This window comes from Schistocerca americana, chromosome 9 (genome assembly GCF_021461395.2).
Source record: "Schistocerca americana isolate TAMUIC-IGC-003095 chromosome 9, iqSchAmer2.1, whole genome shotgun sequence".
Taxonomy (NCBI): domain Eukaryota; kingdom Metazoa; phylum Arthropoda; class Insecta; order Orthoptera; family Acrididae; genus Schistocerca; species Schistocerca americana.
In genome coordinates, this window is record NC_060127.1 from 117,442,875 (window position 1) to 117,465,140 (window position 22,266).

The following is a 22,266-nucleotide window of genomic DNA, read 5'->3' on the forward strand; positions in this document are numbered from 1 at the left end:
TTGAGCAGAAGTAGGTTTACAGGACCAGATGTCAAATTACACATGATCAGTGTGAATCCCTATAGTCAGCACGAACACTGGCACACAGAATAATTTATAGGTAGCCTTGCTATATATAAAAAAATCAGATTTGTGCTGAACTGCCATGAACAAACTGTCACTTCTCTGGAATAAATAGACTCTGATTTGTTAATTACATCTGTGTAAATGAAAAATATAGGAAAAGATAGATTGCTGCTTACTGTAAAGGAGACATGTTACATTGTAGACAGGCACAATTAAAAAGGCACTTACACAAAGCTTTTGGCCACAGCCTTCATCAGCAAAAGAGATACAGAGAAACACACACATTCATACACACAGGCAAGCACATGTCACACACACATGACTGCCAACTCCAGCAGTTTGCCCCTAGCTGCTGGACTTGGCAGTTTTTTGGCAGTTTTCTTGCTTGTGTGGTGTGGCTGTGTGCAACTATGTTTTCTTTACGGTAAATAGTGATCTATCTTTCCCTGCACTGTTGATATTCCTACCTGGAATTTCCATTGTTTAATCAGTGTAAATAAGGAGGAGACAGTTACTTATATTCTGTCACTTGAAGACTAATACATGAAGTCAGTGGACATTATTTTTTATTGCAGAGGATCTTTGTCACCACTAATTATTAATTTTGTGTGCCAATTAATTAGACATGGTTTCATCCTTTCCTGGATGTGCTCTTTTTGTTAAATCTTCCTTCAAAAGATCTGATTAACCTCAAATTAATAAACCTGAGTATTTTGAAAAAGGAGGTGCAGCTTACAGCTGCAGTGTGACAGTTGATCACTGGGTGATTTTATCACTGCCATATCGCGGGTACCCATGGCTCGAGACACTTAGTCTATAAGGGTGTGTAGTCATAGGGCTTTCTTGTACCACAGTGTCAAAGGTGTACTGTGAGCAGATTTATTCAAGGAAAATACTACCACAATTAGCAGAGTGAACTGCTATGGACAACAGGATATCATTGACAGGGGTTACCACTGACTAGCATGGCTTTAGCAGCGAACAGGTGGGCCACAATGTAGCAAATAACTCGCCAACTCAGTGACAGTCAATAAACAGTAACCATTCATGCCACTGGGAACTGTCACCTCTTTGTGGGATACAAAGATGCACTCTGCACACTGCTTGTCACAGTTACGAAGATTAGCATTGGTTCGGAACAGCACCAGTGGATGCTCGAAGCATGCAGGAAGGTCGTCTGTCTGATGATTTGCGGTACATATTGCCAAGGTGGCAGGGTGCAAAATAAGGAGTGATCAAAGAACTTCCATTTGAAGGCTGCATAGTACAGAATCAGTATGTCACACACACACACACACACACACACACACACACACACACACATATATACCCTGCTTATGTCTGTATATGTGCGGATGGATATATGTGTGTGTGTGTGTGTGTGTGTGTGCGTGCGTGCGAGTGTATACCTGTCCTTCCCCCCCCCCCCCTCCCCCCCCCCTTACCCTCTCCCTTAAAACCCACATCCTTTCGTCTTTCCCTCTCCTTCACTCTTTCCTGATGAAGCAACCGTGGGTTGTGAAAGCTTGAATTTTGTGTGTGTGTTTGTTTGTGTGTCTATCAACATACCAACGCTTTCGTTTGGTAAGTTACATCATCTTTGTTTTTAGATACATTTTTCCCACGTGGAATGTTTCCCTGTATTATATTATATATCAGTGCTTTCCTCTCCCACAACTATCCTGCAGACCTTGTCCACAAACAGATCTCCCAAGCAATACATTCCTCCCCATCCAACAACAATGATACTACCCCCAGACCACACAGAAGCATCCCCCTTGTCATCCAATATTATCCTGGCCTCGAATACATCAACTAATTACTCTGCCAGGGATATGACTTTCCCAAGTCAAGCCCTGAAATGAGATCATCCCTTGACAATATTCTCCTCACACCACCCAGAGTTGCCTTTTGTCGCCCCCCTAACCTCCGTAACATCCTTGTCAAACCCTACAATATTCCCAGACCACCTTCTCTACCCAGCAGTTCCTACCCCTGTAACTGACCCCGATGCAAAACCTGCCCCATGGATCCCTCCACAACCAACTACTCCAGCCCCGCTGCTGGTAAAACATACACAACTCAAGGCAGGGCCACATGTGAGACAACATGTCATTTATCAGCTGACATGCCTGCACTGCACAGCCTTTTACATTGGTATGACAACAAGTAAACTGGCTGAGCGCATGAATGGGCACAGACAAACTGTCCACCTAGGAGATGTCCAATACCCAGTAGCGGAGCATGCCCTCCAGCATAATTCTAGGAACCTGGGAACCTGCTACATCATATGTGCCATTTGGCTTCTCCCACCCAACACCAGTCCCTCGGAACTGCGGAGATGGGAACTTGCACTCCAACACATCCTTTCATCCCGCCATCCCCCTGGACTGAACCTACGTTAACCAACCTCACTCCCATTTACTCTTTAGTCTTCTCCTCTTTCCCTTTCCTCTTTAGCCATTCACACATCTTTTCATCCTATATAGTTACATTTATCTTTATACTATGTAGCTCTTTACTTCTGTACGCATCGCCCTTGGTTTGAAGCTGGCACAGTACTAACAGCAGAATATCTTTGGCTTCCCTCTGACATCCATGCCTCCATCTTTGCTACCCTCCCTGTTTACCTTTCCCCTGTTGCTTCATAACCTGGGTTGTGAATAACTGAATCCACTTTCCCTTCTTCCCCTTTTTTCCCCTCTCTCCTCCCTGACGAAGGAACAAAGTTCCGAAAGCTGTATCTATCGGCTGTACTGAGCTGAGGTAAGTACTGGCCAGTCCCTCTATCTCTTTGTTAGTATTTGTTTCATATATATAAACACACACACGCACACACACAGACACACACACACACAGGGTGATTCGTATTAACATTTAAAAACCTCCAAAGCACTGTAGATGACCCTGAGACAAGTAATTTAATACAAGACACATGGGATCGCAAATGTTGGGAAATGTGTCAAAAGCGAATGACAAATGTCACCAGATGATGTACCTTGCCACATGCTTGCAGTGGTTGAGCCTCTCGGTCTGTCACACTTGATCATCCCAACCCAAGTCAAGTATTCATATCATTGTGGCTACGGACACACGTGTGCCACTTTATTGATGGCGTTCAGGATTTGAGTCTTGCATCTGGCAGGCAGTATTTTTTCATTGTGTTAAACAATTGTGTGTTTATATTGAGGTTTATTATTTTATTTACCAGTCTTGCAGTTTCCTTGATTTATTGCAAAGTACAGTACAATGAAAACCTACCATATTGCATAACAAGTAGATGAGTATAAACATTGCCATTAAATGACCTATGTTTTCTTTACTAACTAATGTCTGTAAACAAAAAGAGAAGGGACAGAAGCAAAAAAAAAAAAAAAAAAACACTAAATCAGAACAGCTTTTGCTTGATTACAGCAGGACAATAATTTTGTAACCTCTACATTTACAACAGATCATAGTTACAAAATGTTTTTGAAATCTGCTCCGTTTGCTCAAATGAAAGTATTGCACTGCTCAATCATTCCTTTACACCCAACCCCGACTGCTGCTCATGCTGTGGGGTATGTCATCTGGTTACGTCATATGTTCTGTATTTCTCACCAATTTTTGGGGTATTCTGAAATGTACAAAAAGGCAAATGCAGAAAGTTATCACATTTTGCTGCACATTACCTGCATCACAGAAAAATAATGTATACAAATCTTCTCAGGTTGCCACTGAATAACTTTGTGCAAGCCTCACAATATTTCACCAACACAACTGTTCATCATCTTCAGGTAGTGGTGGCTCCTGTCATCACTGCTGCAAGATGCGACTGGTGATATTCGCACAGCAGAATTGAAATTTGTCAGGCTAGAAGCAGGAGTACGAATGTGTGGACAGGCACTCCCAGTTGGATGGAAATGCCATTCATAGTAGCCTTCTGCTTGTGTGTTGTGGGCAATGACTGCACTTCTGGACACTCGTGTGGTTAAGAGCTGAATTAACTCTCTGCAAGGTGCTACATCAGGTCATACATCGGAGGATCTGGTTTCTACTGTTTTAATTTCGTGGCAGCCAGTGCTGGATTCTGGGCAGTGCTTAGTCAAAACTCCACATTCCTGTTGGTAAGATTGCCCACCGTATGGATACATGCCTCATTCTTAAAAACACAATCCTAGAGTGATGATGCTGAGGATAAAATTTCAGTCTTCTTGGGAAACGTGAGGTGCCCTGTATTCAGGCAGTGCTCTGCTACCACTGATTTACTGGGTGGCATTTTTATCAGCGTTGTTGAACACAGTGTGAGGTGTCTGCCCTATATAAGATTTCCCATAATGGCATCATATGTTGTGTATGATCCGTGTTTTCTAAGGTCAAGATTGTCTTTAACTGAACACAAACAATTCCTTAGTTTGCTGGTAGACGAAAAACACACTTGATTCTGTTTCTTTTAGCGATTCTTTCTATTTTTGAAAACATGCCACTGAAATATGGCAAGAAAGCCATTTGTAGTGTATGCATCAGTATCTTCATTTACATCCTCACACTGAACTTGCTTTGCTCAGAACACATTGCAAATCTGTTTACAAGAATAAAAATTCTGCTGGAACACTGACTTCTTAGGTGTTGTAGTTCACCAGGCAGACTGTCAGTATCTGAGATCGTGTGTGCTCTATGTGCCAGGGAGTGTAAGACACTACCACATTGTGCAGGGTGATGACAACTTTTGGCCCGCAAATATAACTTTGCACGAGTTAATTTGCTATACAGACTATGCCCCAGTGTTATGTCAGCTTTTCTTCTAACCGTGTAGTTTCTGAGACTGCAGACATGTGTACAAGTTGTGTGTGTGTGTGTGTGTGTGTGTGTGTGTGTGTGTGTGTGTGTGTGTGTGTGTGTGTGTGTGTGGGTGGGTGGGTGGGTGGGGGGGGGGGGGCGCATGTCTAGTGCTGACAAAGGCCATAAAGGCCGAAAGCTATGATTGTGTGAATCTTTTTATTGTGCCTATTGCAACTCAGCATCTCCGCTATATGGTGAGTAGCAACTTTCCTTCTCTGGTATTGTTTCTTCTAACCGTGACATCCAGGAATGGTAAGCTGCATCTTTTTGCACTTCCACAGTGAACTCAATATTCAGATGGAGCAAATACAAATGGTGCAGGAACATAGGCAGTGTCTGTATTATGTGGGTCACACCACAAATCTCTCTTCAGCATACTACCAGAACGAGGAAGGTTGGATATTTACCAAGGGAGGTTGGGGGACCTCCCATGGGAACACTGTCCTCTTGATCAAAGTAGTGGGTGTTATATAAGGAATAGGATGGGGTAAGCACATGTTTAAACAACACCACAATGTCTTTCTCAAACTTGCTGCTAATAACCTCTAATGATTCCTATAGAGGCACTTTTGTAAGTAATGATGTAACATTAGAGCTAACCAAACGATCTGAAGATTCTAGTTTAAGCATCTTCAGGTGTCCTATGAAATCCTCCGAATTCAGAATATGATGGTCATAGTTGTCCACGAGAGGTCCCAAAAGCAAGCGTGATGTTTAGATGTGTAATTCCTGCTTCTGGCCTGATAAATTTCAAAGCTGTCATGCAGAAATTGCCAGTTGCATCTTGCAGTTGGCAATCACCACCACCTGAAGATGCCAAAAAGTTGCGTCACTGAAGTATTGAGGGAGGGACTTGCATAATGTTATCTGGTGGGAAAGCCAAAGTGTTTTTGCAACAGATCTACCAGGCAAGCCTAAAAATTCACATATACTCCAAGGAGTAAGTACCTGTTGTAAAATGGTCACATTAGTAAGCTTGGCAATTAATTAACAGTTTATCAATAAATTTGGCTTCATTTTGCAAGAAATTGTGCTGTGTTCCGCTACACCCTCTTCGACAAAACTAATGTCGGTATCTGCTCCACCTCTCCAGCCCGAGGTCATATGTACACTCTTGAGCATTTGTGTAAGGTACCTGTTTACTTATAAAAGGAAACGTAACTTCTATCATGACTTTCCCATGCTTGTCCAGTGGGTTTGTTATGCTGCTGTTGCCTACTGCAGACTGCAAGATTGCTGTTGAAAATTTCTGTAAAGTTTTTCTCCCTCTTTAGTGTACCGACATTTCACTGTGTGGTAATTGCCTGGTACTGTTTAACGGACGTTTTAACTGTTGTTTCAGAGATGCAATACGAAGCAAATGCAGTGAGGATGACCTACTTGCCATGATTGGAGCAGCAGTGAGAAGAAAGAAGAAACAACATGCAGGTAACATATTCAAAAACATTACAGCAAATGTAACGCTATAGATAGAAATAATATTTCTACTTAACAAGTCATAGCAAACATAAGAGCAAAATAGAATGAAAAATAACAGTGATAGAGCCTGTGGTTTTTATGTAAAAATAGATTTAATTTTTTATTTAATATTCATTCTGATTAATGCCCATTGGTCAACAGTACATTTCAGCCCTCCACCAGATAACCATCTGTGGCTCTTGTTACTCCTTTATTGGACTTCAGAAGTTTTCCAGCAACATTTTTTTTTTTTTTAAGAAAAGGCTAAAATGCAGCAAACATCATAAAGGGTACACTCACAGAAAACCATTAGTGTTCTTGAAACAATGGAAACTCCAGTAGGAATATCAACAATGTTGGAAAAGACAGATTGCTACTTACTGATGAAGGTTGTGGCTGAAAGCTTTATGTAAGTGTCTGCAGCTTAAGGCGTCTTCTTTATGGTAAGTAACAGTCTGTCTTTTCCTGCATTATTCATTAGCGCTCTTTGTTTTTATTGCTGTTTAGCAAGCATAGTGTGGTATATAAGGGATGCGAATAGCATCAGATGTTGAATTCTCACTCTGGTGGACATGAAGGTGCTGCATATTGGTATGAGACAGCATTATCTGCACCTGATGAGATTTTGAAAGAAACCTCATTGTGGATGTCCATTTGGTCGCCTGATTAAACCTTGCAACATCTTTATTTGGATCTGACAGTGGCCTGATGTTGGAAAGTAAGGGCAACCTCGTCATCAAGGTTCCAGTCAACTACATCTTCTGATCACTGTATAGTGTACCGAGCACACTGTAACCTGTTCACGTCTGTGACTGACATATGAGAACAAGTACAGTAAACTCCCATTTATCCGAATCGTGTTTAACCAAAATCTGCTTTATCGGAATAAATTTTTCCGATCTTCGTGGGTCACATTGATGCTGTCTGATGCATCGCGCAGCTACGCTTTTGGCTAGCTAGACTGACACTTGACAAGTTTCAACTTGTCTGCACCCGGAGCCAAGCATTCGCTGGTGTTTTTTGGCAGTCTACTGCTAATCAGTGCACTGGCACGTATCAAAAGTCCGAGTGTCGTCAATTTGTGTGTGTGTGTTGGTTGAACTTTTAGTGTGTTTCTGGCTCGTATTGCGTGGTTTCATGCCACTGCCACCTATTGAAACTCCTTGGAAGTACAGTACATACAGTATTGTTCTATGCAGCGCGACAGAGCCCTGTCAAAACCGACAATGAGAGTGCGGCGCCAAACACTTTCTGCCTGTTGTCGGTACATCAGACAAAGCCAAGTGTTTAATAGTGAACGTACAACACCCTGTTGTGTTGCCACCTGGGCTTGGGTAGAACAGAGGAGATTGGATACATGTATCAAATGTTTTCATTGATGGCTGTCACAGCCTGATTTCAAAAGTCAAAAGTTTGTGTAGTGTGTCTAGAGTCTTGTCAAGTTGTGCGTTTGTGTGTTTTTGATTTGAGGTTTTGTGCTCCCACTATGTGCCTTAAAATGTCCAGAGATAAAAGGGGCCAAAAACCAAAAAGGACTCAGTCGAGTGTCTGTAAAAAGAACACTGAACATGACTACGGGCACGAAACATAAAACGAATGTGATCTTGTTGGAACAAGAGCTTCACACTTTGCAGAGAATTGATGCTGGTAAGCCACCCACAAAAGTTGCTGCAGAGTAGGAGTACGATTACTAATTGGAAGACAAATCGATCAGAAATTGAAAAATTTTGTTTCATGCAAGCATTGGGCAGCGCAGTGAAATCTCGAAAAACAATGAGAAAATGTGCACATCCTCAGTTAAAAGAGGCATTATTTTTGTGGCACGAATAAATAAGAGCCAAAGGTGTGCCAGTTTCAGGTCCTCTACTTGGTCAAAATGAGCTGATGAGCTAATTGAAGGAAAGAAGCAAGAATTCCTCGGAAGTGATGGCCGGCAGGATTGTTTCAAGAAGTGGCATGGCATTCATGAAATTGCAATCAGTGGCGAATCATTATCTGGGGATGAAGCTGCTATCGCTGATTTTAAGAAGAAACTGCACACAGTCATCGACAAAGGAGGTTATACTGGCAATGAACTTTACAAATGTGATGAAACTGGGTTGAATTACAAAATGTTGCCTACAATTACAAAATGTTGCAACAAAAACCCTTGCCTCTAAAGAAGAAAAACTGGTTTCCAGATATAAAAAATCAAAGAAAGATTTACTGTCCTCGCTTGCACTAATGCCACTGGCAATCATAAACTGTGTCTTACTTTAATTGGCAAATCCAAAACACCAAGAGCATTTAGACACCAACCAGCTACTAAACCTTTGCCACTGAGGTACACGAATCAGTCTTAAGGCATGTGCATGGCAGAAGGTACCCTGTCCCACTACAATAGTCTGAATAAAATTACTTGATAGTTGACATCAATCACTTGCTGCAACAATGTTGCCACATTGGCTATCAGCTACCGTTTGGTTACAGATGACAACAAACAAGCAGCTCACTTCACAAATGATGTTAAATGTTTAACACGGAGCAATGTTTCTAGTGGCTGGTGCAAGGTATGTCAGAAATGTTAGATGCTCTGTCGACTATTGATTTAAAGTGACCAGTGACTGAACTGGGGCAGACAACCCGTTTTGTATCCCTGACAGTAAACTTGTGTCCTAACCCAGCCGAGAAAGTTGTGGTCAGCAGTCTGCAGCAGTACTAATATCATGATCGCTTTGTTCATGGTGATTAAAGCTAACCCTTAAGGGTAAACTCGAGACAACAAAAACTCAGTTTCAGGGCTGAAAGCAAATTGAAATTTTTCCGTGTCATTTGTTACCTGTAACTATCCTTACACTAGCTGCACATGCTGCCATGTTAGAAACCAGTGAACAGTCCATGTTGGCACTTGGTCGTGGATTATAGATGACAGAAGCAGATTCCAAATGAAGAAATAATGACTGGAAGAAAAATAAGACCAAATAGAAAAGTCAAAACAATGATGAAAAATGATGCAGCAACGTATTAGAAATAAAAGAATACATTTAAACCAAATAATTGAATGAAAATAATAATCACACTCTTTTGGTTAGATTTAGAAATAAAAATTTTGCTACACTGATGAGATTCAAACCTAGGACATGCTACACATTAGATTAATCTGCCAACCATTGTGCTATACCATAGCTCTACATGAAGTATTTATATATGTGACCCAGTTGCAACTATGAATTGCAACCTTAAAAATTTCAGTTTCGCGCAGTGTAATGCAAAGCTTATCTAATGTAAGACGATCTTTGTGAATATGATAACTATATGTATGATACTGAATTACATCTTGTGCTGAGTTATTCGGTAGTGTTTGGTTAGTGCTATGAATGAAATGTGTGTCTTTCATTAGCATTGTTAGTGTGCTTTGTTATTGTGTAGTTATCGCATATCATGAAATACGCAATAAAAGTGCTGGGCCCGTGATTCGGGATACAAATACATCAAGAATGCTGAACCAGGAATTGGAAGTGACTGGCCAATTTTGGTGGAGTTTGGCAACAGCAGACAGTTCAAGTGTGACGCTGACTGCTCTTGTTGGCGTTTGAGGTGCCAACTATCAAGTAATTTTAATTCGAATGTAGTCAGTTCCTGTCCCGTTCCATCTGCCAATCGAGTGAGGAAAAAGTGAATGTCTAAATGCCTCTGTATGAGTCCTAATTTCTCGTCTCTTATCTTCGTGGTCCTTATGCGTAATGTATGTTGGTGCAAGCAGAATTGTTCTGCAGTCAGCATAGTGTTCCTCAAAATCCCTCCAGGGATTCCCATTTGAGTTCCAGAAGCATCTCCATAATACTTGTATGTTGTTGTTTCAACCTACTGGTAACATATCTAGTATCCTGCCTCTGAATTACCTCAATGTCTGCTTTAATTCGACCCCTTGGGGATCCCAGACACTCGAACTGCACTCAAGAAGAGATCACACTAGCATCCTATATGTGATGTCCATTACAGCTGAGCCACACAGTAGTAAAATCCACCCAACAAACAAAAGATGATTATTCGCCTTCCCTACCATGACCCTCACAAGTTTGTTCCATTTCATATCACATTTCAACGTTATGTCCAGATATTGAAACAATGTGACTTCTTCATGTATGACATTACTAATGGTGGATTCTGGCATTATGGATTTGTTTTTCCAACTCATCTGCGGTAACTTATATTTTTCTACATTTAGAGTTAGCTGTCATTTATCACACCAACTGGGAACTTCGTCCAAGTCATCTTGTATCCTCCTAAATCAATCAACAATGACACCTTCCATACACCACAACATCATCAGCAAACAACCACAGATTACTGTCCACTCTGTCCATCAGATCAGTTATGCACATAGAAAATAAGAGTAATAGCACTCCTATCACACTTCCCTGGAACGAACCTAATGATACCCTAGTCACTGATGGACACTCACCATCGGGATAACGTAGTGGGTTCTATTACTTCAGAAGTCTCTGAGCCACTCACATGTCTAGGAACCTATTCCATGTGCTTGTACCTTTGTTAAAAGTCTGCAGTGAGGCACTGTGTCAAATGCTTCTTGTAAATCAAGAAATATGGAATCTGGGTTTGTGAATTTTGAGATGGCAAAGTTAGAGGAGCAATGCATCTGCATTAAATTTTGCGTGAAACTCAAGAAAACCTTTACAGAGACACACCAAATGATGCAGGGAGCCTATAGCGATGAGGGCTTAAGCCGTACTCGGTGTTACGTATTGTTCACACGTTTTAAAAATGGCTTTACAAAAGTCATATGTGACCCTCGTTCAGGACACTCTTAGTTGTCCCCTGATGACACTCGTGTCAGGAACGTCAGTGAAATTGTGTGTGCCAATCAAAGATTCACTGTCCGAGAGATTGTAGAAGAATGTAACATTTCAATTGGATCATGTTATGAAATGACACAGCATCTTGGCATTGTATTGCCGCCAAGTTCATTCCACGGCTCATGAGTCAAGACCAAAACAAGCTTTCGGATCTCACAAATGAGAATGAGATGTTCCTTACGAGAATAGTATGGCCCCTGCAGACTTCTTTTTATTTCCAAAGTTGAAAAGGATGAAGATCATTGGTAGATGAGATAAAAGAAAATTCACAGTCGGCACTTTATGCGACCCAGCAAGAGGTGTGTCAAGACTGCTCCTGGAAGTGGAAATGATATTGGGAGCAGTATATCAATTGTGGAGGAGAGTATTTCGAAGGAGACAATGCATAGCAACTAAAAGATAAGCATAGAAAATTTTGTGGACAAAGTTCTGGAATTTTTTGAACAGACTTCGTATGAGAAAAGGGCATGCTGAGTTGCTCATGAGCGATGCTTTGTACTGATTTGTGGACATAAACTTATTAGTCTCTATGAAACTGATTAGATTCAAACCCAGAATATGTTCAAGAATTCTGTAGCAAACTGATGTTACAGGTATTGGTCTGTAATTTCGCGGCTCTGTTTCGCCCTTCGTATATACAGGAGACGCCTTTTCTTCTTCTTCTTCTCTTCCCCCCCCCCCCCCCCCCCCCCCCCCAGTTACTTAGGTCTTTCTGCTGGGTGAGAGATTCACAATAAATACAAGCTAAGTAAGGGTCCATTGCCATATAGTACTCTTTGTAAAACCAAATTGAGATTCCATCTGCAACTGGTGACTTATTTGTTTTTAATTATTTCAGGTGTCAGGGATGCTTACGAGGGTGGTTTGAAAAGTTCTCGAAACAGAATAGAAAAAAAGTACTTATATCACCGAAACTTTTTTAGTTTTTCAATGTACTCTGCTTGTAGATTAATTCACTCGGTCCAACAGTGTTCCAGTGCCATCTTGACAATGATTTTCCTCCAGGCCTACAAAATAGTTGTCAACTCTGGCTATCAATTCTTCAGTTTAGGGAATAGGCGGGTGTGGCAACAATTCATGCCTTAGTTTGTGTAATTTTACCATGGCAATGGCACGTGTGTGCGGGCGTGCACTGGCTTGATGGTAGATGACTTTCTTCCTTGTTAAACCTGGCCTTTTTCGCATATCTTTTGTTGCAATTTGTCCAGAAGGTTAGCATAGTATTCTCCAGTAATTGTTTGCCCAGTGGGGAGATAATGTACAAACAGAATCCCCTTCTCATCCCAGAACACTGATGCCATGATCTTCCCTGCTGAAGGAATTTGGCGGCGCATCCCAGAATACTGATGCCACGATCTTCCCCGCTGAAGGAGTTTGGCGGCGGAGATTCAGCATATTTCCACTGCTTTGATTGTTGTTTTGTCTCTAGGGTATAGTAGTAAACCCAAGTTTCATCGTGGTCACAAACCAGCACAAAAGATCTTGTTCGTTTCTCCTAAAACAGGCCAAACATTGTTGTGATATGTCCATTCTCGTGCGTTTTTGATCCAGCGTCAAGAGTCGCGGCACACATCTTGCGAATACCTTTCAGATGACATCTGGCAAGTGTGAGCAATTTCATGCACTCTAAATTGGTGATCCTCCTTGATCATTTTGTACACTTTTGCAATGATTTCTAGAGTAGTGACACATCTTGGCCGACCATTTCATGGATGATCATCATCTAAGCTCTCCCGACCAAATTTAAATTCATTTATCCACTTGGCAACAGTTGAAGACGAAGCAGAGTCCCCTGGTGTATTCTAGAAACCGGCATGAATGTCCTTCGCATTCATACCTTTCTTTACAAAGTACTTAATCACTGCTCGAATCTCGATCTTGGTGATAAAGAGCCAAAATAAATAAATTGATGATTTTATTTCATTTCATCTGATTGAATGAAACACACACACTCGGCATAACTACTCAGAAAACAACTATAGTGCTGATTACATTTACTATCATACAGAATGTACACACATAACAAAAACAAAATTTCATTAATATTTATCATCATACATGTAGCACTCTGAGAACACTTCACTTTGTCATAGTAGTCCTGTGTTTTGGAACTAGGCAGCGCTGCATTTCACGAAGTGAAAGGAATGGCTTGTTAAAAAAACACCACACACCTGATCACGACATGCAGCATCCTGTGTTAAATGTTGAAACTTGTCAGGATAAAAAATATATTAAATCTGAGTACAGGATGGTAATAAATAAGCCAGAAATTGAGGAATTCAGGAAATTGCTCAAAAGCATGAACTGGATAGATGTTTACCTGACTCAAATGGAAAATACAAAGCATTCATTAATAAATTTACCTCCACATTTGAAAACTGTTTTCCCCTACAGGTAACTCAAATCACACAGAAGTCGAAAAATAAACCATGGATTACACAAGGAATAAAGATATCATGTGGGGCAAAAAGGAGACTGTATCTACTATATAGGAACAGCTCTGATATTAGCATTGCAATGCATTACAGAAAATATTGCAAAATATTGAATCAAGTAATCCAGAAATCGAAGCAGCTTTATTAAGAGAAAAAGATAATTGTATCGGGCAACAAAATAATAACTGTATGGGATATAGTGAAGACAGAGAGAGGTGGGGCCAAAAAGGAAGAGGAACAGATAGCTCTAAAAGTAAATGAGACTTTGCTAACAAGTGCATGTAGTGTTGTAAACCTCGTAAACAAGACTTCATTTTTGTTACTGACAACTTGGGGTTATCAGGTTCGGCGAACGGTGCAATGGAGTATCTGGGACCAATCTTTGAAGAACATCGTGTAGAACCTGTTCAAGGAACTTTGTATTCCAACCATTGCTTCTCAGTATACTTACTCCTTAATGAAATTTGTTGCAAGTTATATATCTTTATTTCCAACAAATAGCTCAATACATATTATCAATACTAGGAATAAGAACAATATTATCAATACTAGGAATAAGAACAATCTACATAAAGACCTAAAATCACTTATGTTGGTCCAAAAGGGGGTCCAATATTCAGGAACACACATTTTCAATAAATTACCAGCAACCATTAAAAACTTGGTTTCAGATAAAGCACAGTTTAAACAGAGTTTGAATGACTTTTTGATAGGCAACTCCTTCGACTCTATAGATGAATATCCTAACAGAGACTGTTAGGCCAGCTTAAGTAAAAAATGTGTTAGATTTCAGTTTTGACAGCACTTGGTTGCAACAGTCAAGATTAGATATTTTGTGTATGATAAATTTATTAGTAGTGCATAACAGTGTTTCATTCTGACAGCATATTAATTCTGTAAATATTAGCTTTTCCTGTTAACTGTATTGTATTCACCTATTTTGACAATCTTGTGACAAATGATCAGGGTAGTATGTATTATATTAAAATATTTTATGTTATACATTCTGACATGTTCCACACCCTCGAGAATCATCTCATTTTTTGGGTCTATGGAGCGAAAACTGAATCTAATCAAATTCAATCACCATCTGTTGTCATGTAACAACTTCACTTCCTCTTCTTCCCATGTTGTCTCCTGTTTTTCCAGTACTCGGCCATCTCCTCTCCATGTTTTGATTTTCCCCTTTATTCTATTCATTTTGTTCTCAATCCCATATTTCTTCTGCATTGAAAGCCTTTTATTTTATTTTTGTTATCGAGTTGAGTCTCTATGGACTGCGTGGTAACAACCAGCTTCACTCTAGTGTTCAGGTCTTGTTCTTATTCCAGCTTTGACTTCCTTCCAGTATCTTCTGAGCCCACCAAGAAGTGCCTCTTTATGCTCTTCAGATAATGGTCCTGTCTGTCTTTTGGATGTTGATGTCATTTTAAAACCTTGGTAGTTGTTCACCAATCTTCTAAATTTGTTCCTTTCAGGAATTTCTCTCTCTGAGATACCAATCTGCCTAAGATCTTTTTCACACTCTTTGAACCATCTTGGCCTTGTTTTCTTATGTCAGATGAAACTTCATATTCTTTTTGTTAGTCGATCACCGTCCATCCCCCTGAAATGACCATAAAATAACAATTGTTTCTTCGTAATGGATGCTGTGATAGGTTCTGTCTTGCTGTACAAGTCCTCATTTGCTCTCATTCACCATTGCCCATCAACCCATCTATTACCTTAGGATTTCCCTTAATATTGTACGCTCTCGCTTTTCCAGCCCCTCAGCTTGACCTTGTCTATTCGTGGCCAAAGTTTCGGACACTTATAAGCCCTCAGGTTTTACAACTGTATTATAATGTCGGAACTTGGCCCCTATACTCATAGACTTTTTGTTATAAGTATTCTTTGTCAGTTGGAATGCTTGGTCTAACTTCCTCATCTTGACAATTGCTTCTTCTTTTGATCCATTCTTCTGGTGGATGACTTCACCGAGATTCCTGAAATTCTTAACTTGTCCGGTTTTTCCCAGATTGGTGATCATCTATTCAGGTCCATCACAGATGTTCATCATATATTTTGTCTTTTGAATAGAGAGCTGGAGTCCAACTTTTTCAACTATTTCTGACAGCCTATTTAACTTGTTGACTGCTGACTCTATGTTGTTAGCAAAAATCGCCAGGTCACCTGCAAAAGCCAAGCAGTCAATGTACACCCCTTTGTTCTTAGGAACAAGTCTGAACTACTCTTCATTTGTTTCTTCTTGAGCTAATAACTTTCTCCACTCTCAACTGACCTTTTCCAAGACACAACTGAAGAGTGGGGATAGTCCATCTCCTTGTCTTATGCCCGTTCTGATTGTAAAGGGTTCAGATACCTCACCCAAAAATTTTATTTCTGACACTGTGTTAGTGAGAGTCTGTTTGATCAGCTTTCTTGATGTATTATCCACCCCAAACTTTTCCAAAATATTCATTAATGCCGTCAGTCGATGGAGACATATGCCTTCTGAAAATCAACAAACACGACCATGTAGTTATTTCCTCCAGTTTTTTTTATCTAATGATGTTCTTCAGGTGTTCTGTGCAAGAACGGCCCTTTCGGAAATCAACTCGATATTCCCCAATCTGTTGGTTACAATGATCTTCTATTCTGTTCTGTATCGCTTTGGAGGGAATCTTATATGGAACAGATATTAATGAGGTACCCCTATAGTTACTGACTTCTTTTTATCACCTTTTTTGTGTAGACGATGGACTAAAGCTGACTGCCATTCAGTAGGAATCATCCCAGTTCTCCAGATCTCCTCAAAAAGTTGGACTAGTACATCTAGAGTTTCATTATTTGCCAGCTTCAGTAGTTCTGCCACTATTGAATCCTCTCCAGCTGCCTTATTATTCTTAAGGTTGTTGATGATCTCTTTGGTCTCCTCTTTATTAGGTGGAGATGAGTTGGGTGGTTTTTGGATTGGGGCACATACATGGAATCTTTCTTTCGGTTCATCACAATTAAGTAGGTTTTCAAAATAATGAAACATGATCATGCAGTTTTCTTTGTTGGTCAGCCCGAGCTTTCCATTTTCATCTCTAAAACAAAAACTAGGGGCTTGGTATCCTTTCAAATTCGATTTGAACGTCTGATAGAAGTCTCTGGCATTGTTTATCTGGAAATACTGATCGATCTGTTCTAACTGCTGCTTCTCATACAATTTCTTAGCCCTTTGTAGAGTTCTGGCTGCATATTTTCGAACTTCATGGAATACATCAAAATCTTCATGTCTCCTGGTCGAGTTCCACTTTTTCCATGCTCTTGCTGTTTGGGCCACCACCTCATCACAGACCTCATTCCACCATCTATGCTTCCGATTTTAGCTGTCAGGATTGTAGTATTAGCTACTTGATGGATCTTGGAGGCAATGTCTGTCCATTTATGGGATTCAAATGTCAGTTACTGGTGGCATTGTTCCGATATGTTTTAATTGATTTTGAGCTTCACATCATCATATTTATGAATTTTATTTCCGGTTTCCACAGCCTTATTGAGAGGGATGAAATTCATTTTGATCTTGGAGAGCTAATGATCCTTTTAAATTTAGTATTTTATCTGTAAAAAGGTTTCTTTCTATTATTTCTGATTCTTTGATGTTGTTTCTTTCCAGTTTCTTCCTTATTTCTGTAATCAATGCTATTGTTGATTTCTTCTTCCAGAACTACTTCCAGAACTACTCATTCAGTAGAGGTCTCCAAAAAAGATTAATCTTCTTTTAGCCATTACTTCTGATATTTTCTCAAAATTTTTGTAGATCTCCTCATTACTTCTCATTTTCCAGCCATCTGTAGTTTCTATTACAACTATTATGCTCTAATAATGCTCCTTTCAAGAACCTCTGTTCTGTCCAGCTTACAATTCATCATTAGGCATCCACATCCATATTCTGGTCATACCACTGTGGGATAGTGTTTTAGTTTTGTTTCTTTTAGATGTGCATTTCTTGTTGTAAATATCCTTTGTCAAACCATTTGCTCTCTCCAGTTTGCTGACTCTTGCCTCTACTGTAAATTCTTCTAGTCCATTCTGTTGTATAGTTTCTCCAATATAATTAAATTTACTTACTCACTCTGTTTTACATATTTATTTTTTTCTGTGAATTTTGATGCATTGTTTAAAATTGCCATAAATTTTGTTTTTTGAGCTGAAATTTTGGGACCAGCTCTGTTTGCTATTTCTTCCAGAAGATTTCTTTCAATAACTATGTCTGTCAGATTTTCTGAAAGTATATCAGAATCATCTGCAGAAGCCAAGATGTTTACCTTAATTCTATTTGTTTTTCACCCTAGAATTATAGGTTAAGGTTTGTGATTTTTTATCTCCAAATTCCAGATATTCTCAATTTTTCCTTGTATGCAGTGTGACAGTAAAGTTGATAAACTGTCCCCTTGTCTAATACCAGTTTTTATTTCCAATGGTTGAGATACTTCTCCCATAAATTTAACACAAAATTCTTTGATGATTTTATGTATCGTCTCTCTGCCTACTGAATCAAATGTTTCCTTGAAACCAATGCATGATACTACTATAGGTTTGGTGATTAACATTCTGTGGAGAATTATTGATTTTAAATAAAAATCTGTTCTGTGCAGGGTCTTCCCTTACTAGAACACTTTGATATTCTCCCAGTTATTTGTCTAAAGTTTCTAAAACTCTGTCCAGGAGAATTTTTGATAATATTTTGTATGCCACTGGCAGAAGTGAGACACCTCTGCAATTGTTGATATTTTGTTTGTCCCCCTTTTTCTGTAGCGGTGGATTAATGCCAATTTACCCACTCTTCCACAATCTCTTCAGCTTTCCAGATGTTCTCAAAAAGCAGCTGTAGATCATTTCTGTTATGACTATTATTATTATTATTATTATTATTATTATTGTTGTTGTTGTTTATATATGAAGTCTTCACGGGTTGTCAGCCGAGTAGCATCATTGTCTCGTAGCAACGTTTCAATGGAATGCATCTTCATTATCTTCAGACTTCGCCTGAAGATGATGGAGATGCATTCCATCGAAACGTTGCTACGAGACAACGATGCTACTCGGCTGACAACCCGTGAAGACTTCATATATGAAATTTGCCGAGAAAGCCTGCACTCGCATATTGTTGTTGTTGTTTGGTTGCTTGTTCTTCACCACTTTCTTTCTGTTCCCTTTTTCTTTTTGCCACCTTTTTAGCCCATTTACCAGTATTTTCAGTTTTTTCTTCACTTGTGTGACCTTTTGGTGGCTCCTCTTGAAGAGATCTTATTTCTCAGCATTTAAAACCGCATCATCTGCTGCTCTTTCACAACTGAATTTCATCATGTCCAGTCTATTATTATTATTATTTTTTTTTTCATTCATTTAACCATCCATCTGCCTTGACTGAAGATCCTGAATTTTCATGCTTAATTCTTGAACAGTCTCATTTTTCTCTCTACTTTTACCAGATGAAGAAATTTGTGGTTCTCAAAGCTAAGATTAGTATCAGTTTTTGATTTTGTTTCTGCCTATGGCTGCTATATGTCCTTAGTTAGAATATTTTCTCTGTCTGTATTTGATTATAGTCTAAGTATGAATATTTTTATAAGTAAATTTATTGCTGTAACAATTAGTAAAATAAATTTGTATTGCACTGCCTGTAGCATGTAGCACCATTTTGACTGTAAGTCCTCTTGCTGTACAAAAAGTAGCTTTGATGATTACTTAATGCTTGTATTTTGTAAGAGTTGTGGAATGGTTAGTATCTGTTTATGTTCTTCTGATTAATTCAAGCTAGTCAATGCACATCCCGGGTTAAGGAAATATTTGCACTGAATTTACTATGTGTTAAATATAAGCAGTGGATCCATTGGGCTAGTCTTTTTGGTAGGAATATGTCAAGGTGAACAAAACAGGGTGTAGTGAAGGAAGAGAGGGAAAAGATCAACATTTGCTTCAGATCAACAATATAACTGGGTTGCAAAGTTATCTATGACAGACAGTTGTCAGAAATACATTTTTTGAAGAAACTTTATGTTTGTATAAGCATTTATTAAATTAAAAAAAGTTGGATTTCATCTGTTAATGCAAAAGATAATGTTTTGCATTGCAGGCATGATGAACCTGTCAAAGATGAAGAATCGGCCAATGATTCTTATTGGAGGATAACAGTATGTATAACTTAAACTTGAGATTCTTGAAAATCAAGCAAGTCAGTATTTCTTAACAGTACTGCTTATAATACATCTAAAAGATCACTGTTACAAAAATGAAAGTTGACGAACAAAGTCTTAGTGGACACTTGTGTAAAACTGTCATAGGAATTATTTACACTAAGAGTAAATACACTCCTGGAAATTGAAATAAGAACACCGTGAATTCATTGTCCCAGGAAGGGGAAACTTTATTGACACATTCCTGGGGTCAGATACATCACATGATCACACTGACAGAACCACAGGCACATAGACACAGGCAACAGAGCATGCACAATGTCGGCAATAGTACAGTGTATATCCACCTTTCGCAGCAATGCAGGCTGCTATTCTCCCATGGAGACGATCGTAGAGATGCTGGATGTAGTCCTGTGGAACGGCTTGCCATGCCATTTCCACCTGGCGCCTCAGTTGGACCAGCGTTCGTGCTGGATGTGCAGACCGCGTGAGACGACGCTTCATCCAGTCCCAAACATGCTCAATGGGGGACAGATCCGGAGATCTTGCTGGCCAGGGTAGTTGACTTACACCTTCTAGAGCACGTTGGGTGGCACGGGATACATGCGGACGTGCATTGTCCTATTGGAACAGCAAGTTCCCTTGCCGGTCTCGGAATGGTAGAACGATGGGTTCAATGACGGTTTGGATGTACCGTGCACTATTCAGTGTCCCCTCGACGATCACCAGTGGTGTACGGCCAGTGTAGGAGATCGCTCCCCACACCATGATGCCGGGTGTTGGCCCTGTGTGCCTCGGTCGTATGCAGTCCTGATTGTGGCGCTCACCTGCACGGCGCCAAACACGCATACGACCATCATTGGCACCAAGAAAGAAGCGACTCTCATCGTGAAGACGACACGTCTCCATTCGTCCCTCCATTCACGCCTGTCGCGACACCACTGGAGGCGGGCTGCACGATGTTGGGGCGTGAGCGGATGACGGCCTAACGGTGTGCGGGACCGTAGCCCAGCTTCATGGAGACGGTTGCGAATGGTCCTCGCCGATACCCCAGGAGCAACAGTGTCCCTAATTTGCTGGGAAGTGGCGGTGCGGTCCCCTACGGCACTGCGTAGGATCCTACGGTCTTGGCGTGAATCCGTGCGTCGCTGCGGTCCGGTCCCAGGTCGACGGGCACGTGCACCTTCCGCCGACCACTGGCGACAACATCGATGTACTGTGGAGACCTCACGCCCCACGTGTTGAGCAATTTGGCGGTACGTCCACCTGGCCTCCCGCATGCCCACTATATGCCCTCGCTCAAAGTCCGTCAACTGCACATACGGTTCACGTCCACGCTGTCGCGGCATGCTACCAGTGTTAAAGACTGCGATGGAGCTCCGTATGCCACGGCAAACTGGCTGACACTGACGGCGGCGGTGCACAAATGCTGCGCAGCTAGCGCCATTCGACGGCCAACACCGCGGTTCCTGGTGTGTCCGCTGTGCCGTGCGTGTGATCATTGCTTGTACAGCCTAATCGCAGTGTCCGGAGCAAGTATGGTGGGTCTGACACACCGGTGTCAATGTGTTCTTTTTTCCATATCCAGGAGTTTAGTTGCAATAGGAACGTGGTGAGACATTTAACAAATGTCATGGCCACTCATTAATAGGACCTTATAAACCTACCGTTACTATTGTAATTTAGTATGCTTTTACATAAATATCAGAAACCCTGTCTCTATGTTGCCACGTATAACCCTCTTACTAAAATTTAGTTTAGTTTCCAAATAAAATACACTATGGGAGGATAGTCCTGTTTATAGGAAAAGATAATCAATAGAGTTACCCTTTTTACAGAATTTACCATGTGTTGCGTCTAATGGATAAGTAAATTGGACTATTCACTTCTTTTCCTAAGATCTTATCCAGTGGTTAGATAGAAACACAGTATGAATAATATTATACTGAAGCTAGGACAACTTAGTTCTAAGTTCATTTATTGGTTTAAAACAATAACTAATGGTCACCAGCCTATTCAGGCAATGAAACAGAAGTACTGGAAAAACAGAAGTGTGAATTTTGCCTACTTTCTTGCTACTGTTTAATTTGGTTCTTCAAATAAATATTACTCCACTTAAACAATGTTGGACTACGCCCTTATACATTATGTGTTCAAAAGAGAAAAAGCCCAGTAGATAACTTCAAGGAAGCTAAAAAGAAATTTTCCGTGGGGGGACTTTAGAAGAGCACTTTCCTGGGGGACCTTTAGAAAAGCACTTTCCATAATCAAGAAACTTAAATACTTAGGCACTAAAGCAACAAACTTTTTATACTGAACATTCCATTCTAAGAAAACCTCTTTCTTACTGGAATTTACTTTCAAAAGCTATTATTCTTTGAACTAATTCTGTACAGCCATTTAACAGATTCTAGTAACTTGGCTTCACTCTGATTGAATTTCATATAAGCAAACTTTTACTAT

General features: G+C 40.2%; 1 protein-coding gene across 1 annotated transcript in view; it reads left to right on the forward strand.

The window, feature by feature from the left end:
- LOC124551091 (molybdenum cofactor biosynthesis protein 1-like) overlaps positions 1-19,798 on the forward strand; it is an 88,953-nt gene extending 69,155 nt beyond the window's left edge. The window contains exons 7-8 of the mRNA XM_047126022.1: positions 6,230-6,315; positions 19,743-19,798. Of these exons, the coding sequence (XP_046981978.1) occupies positions 6,230-6,315; positions 19,743-19,798 (142 nt within the window). The remainder of the gene's footprint in view (positions 1-6,229; positions 6,316-19,742) is intronic.
- Positions 19,799-22,266: the final 2,468 nt, after the last annotated feature.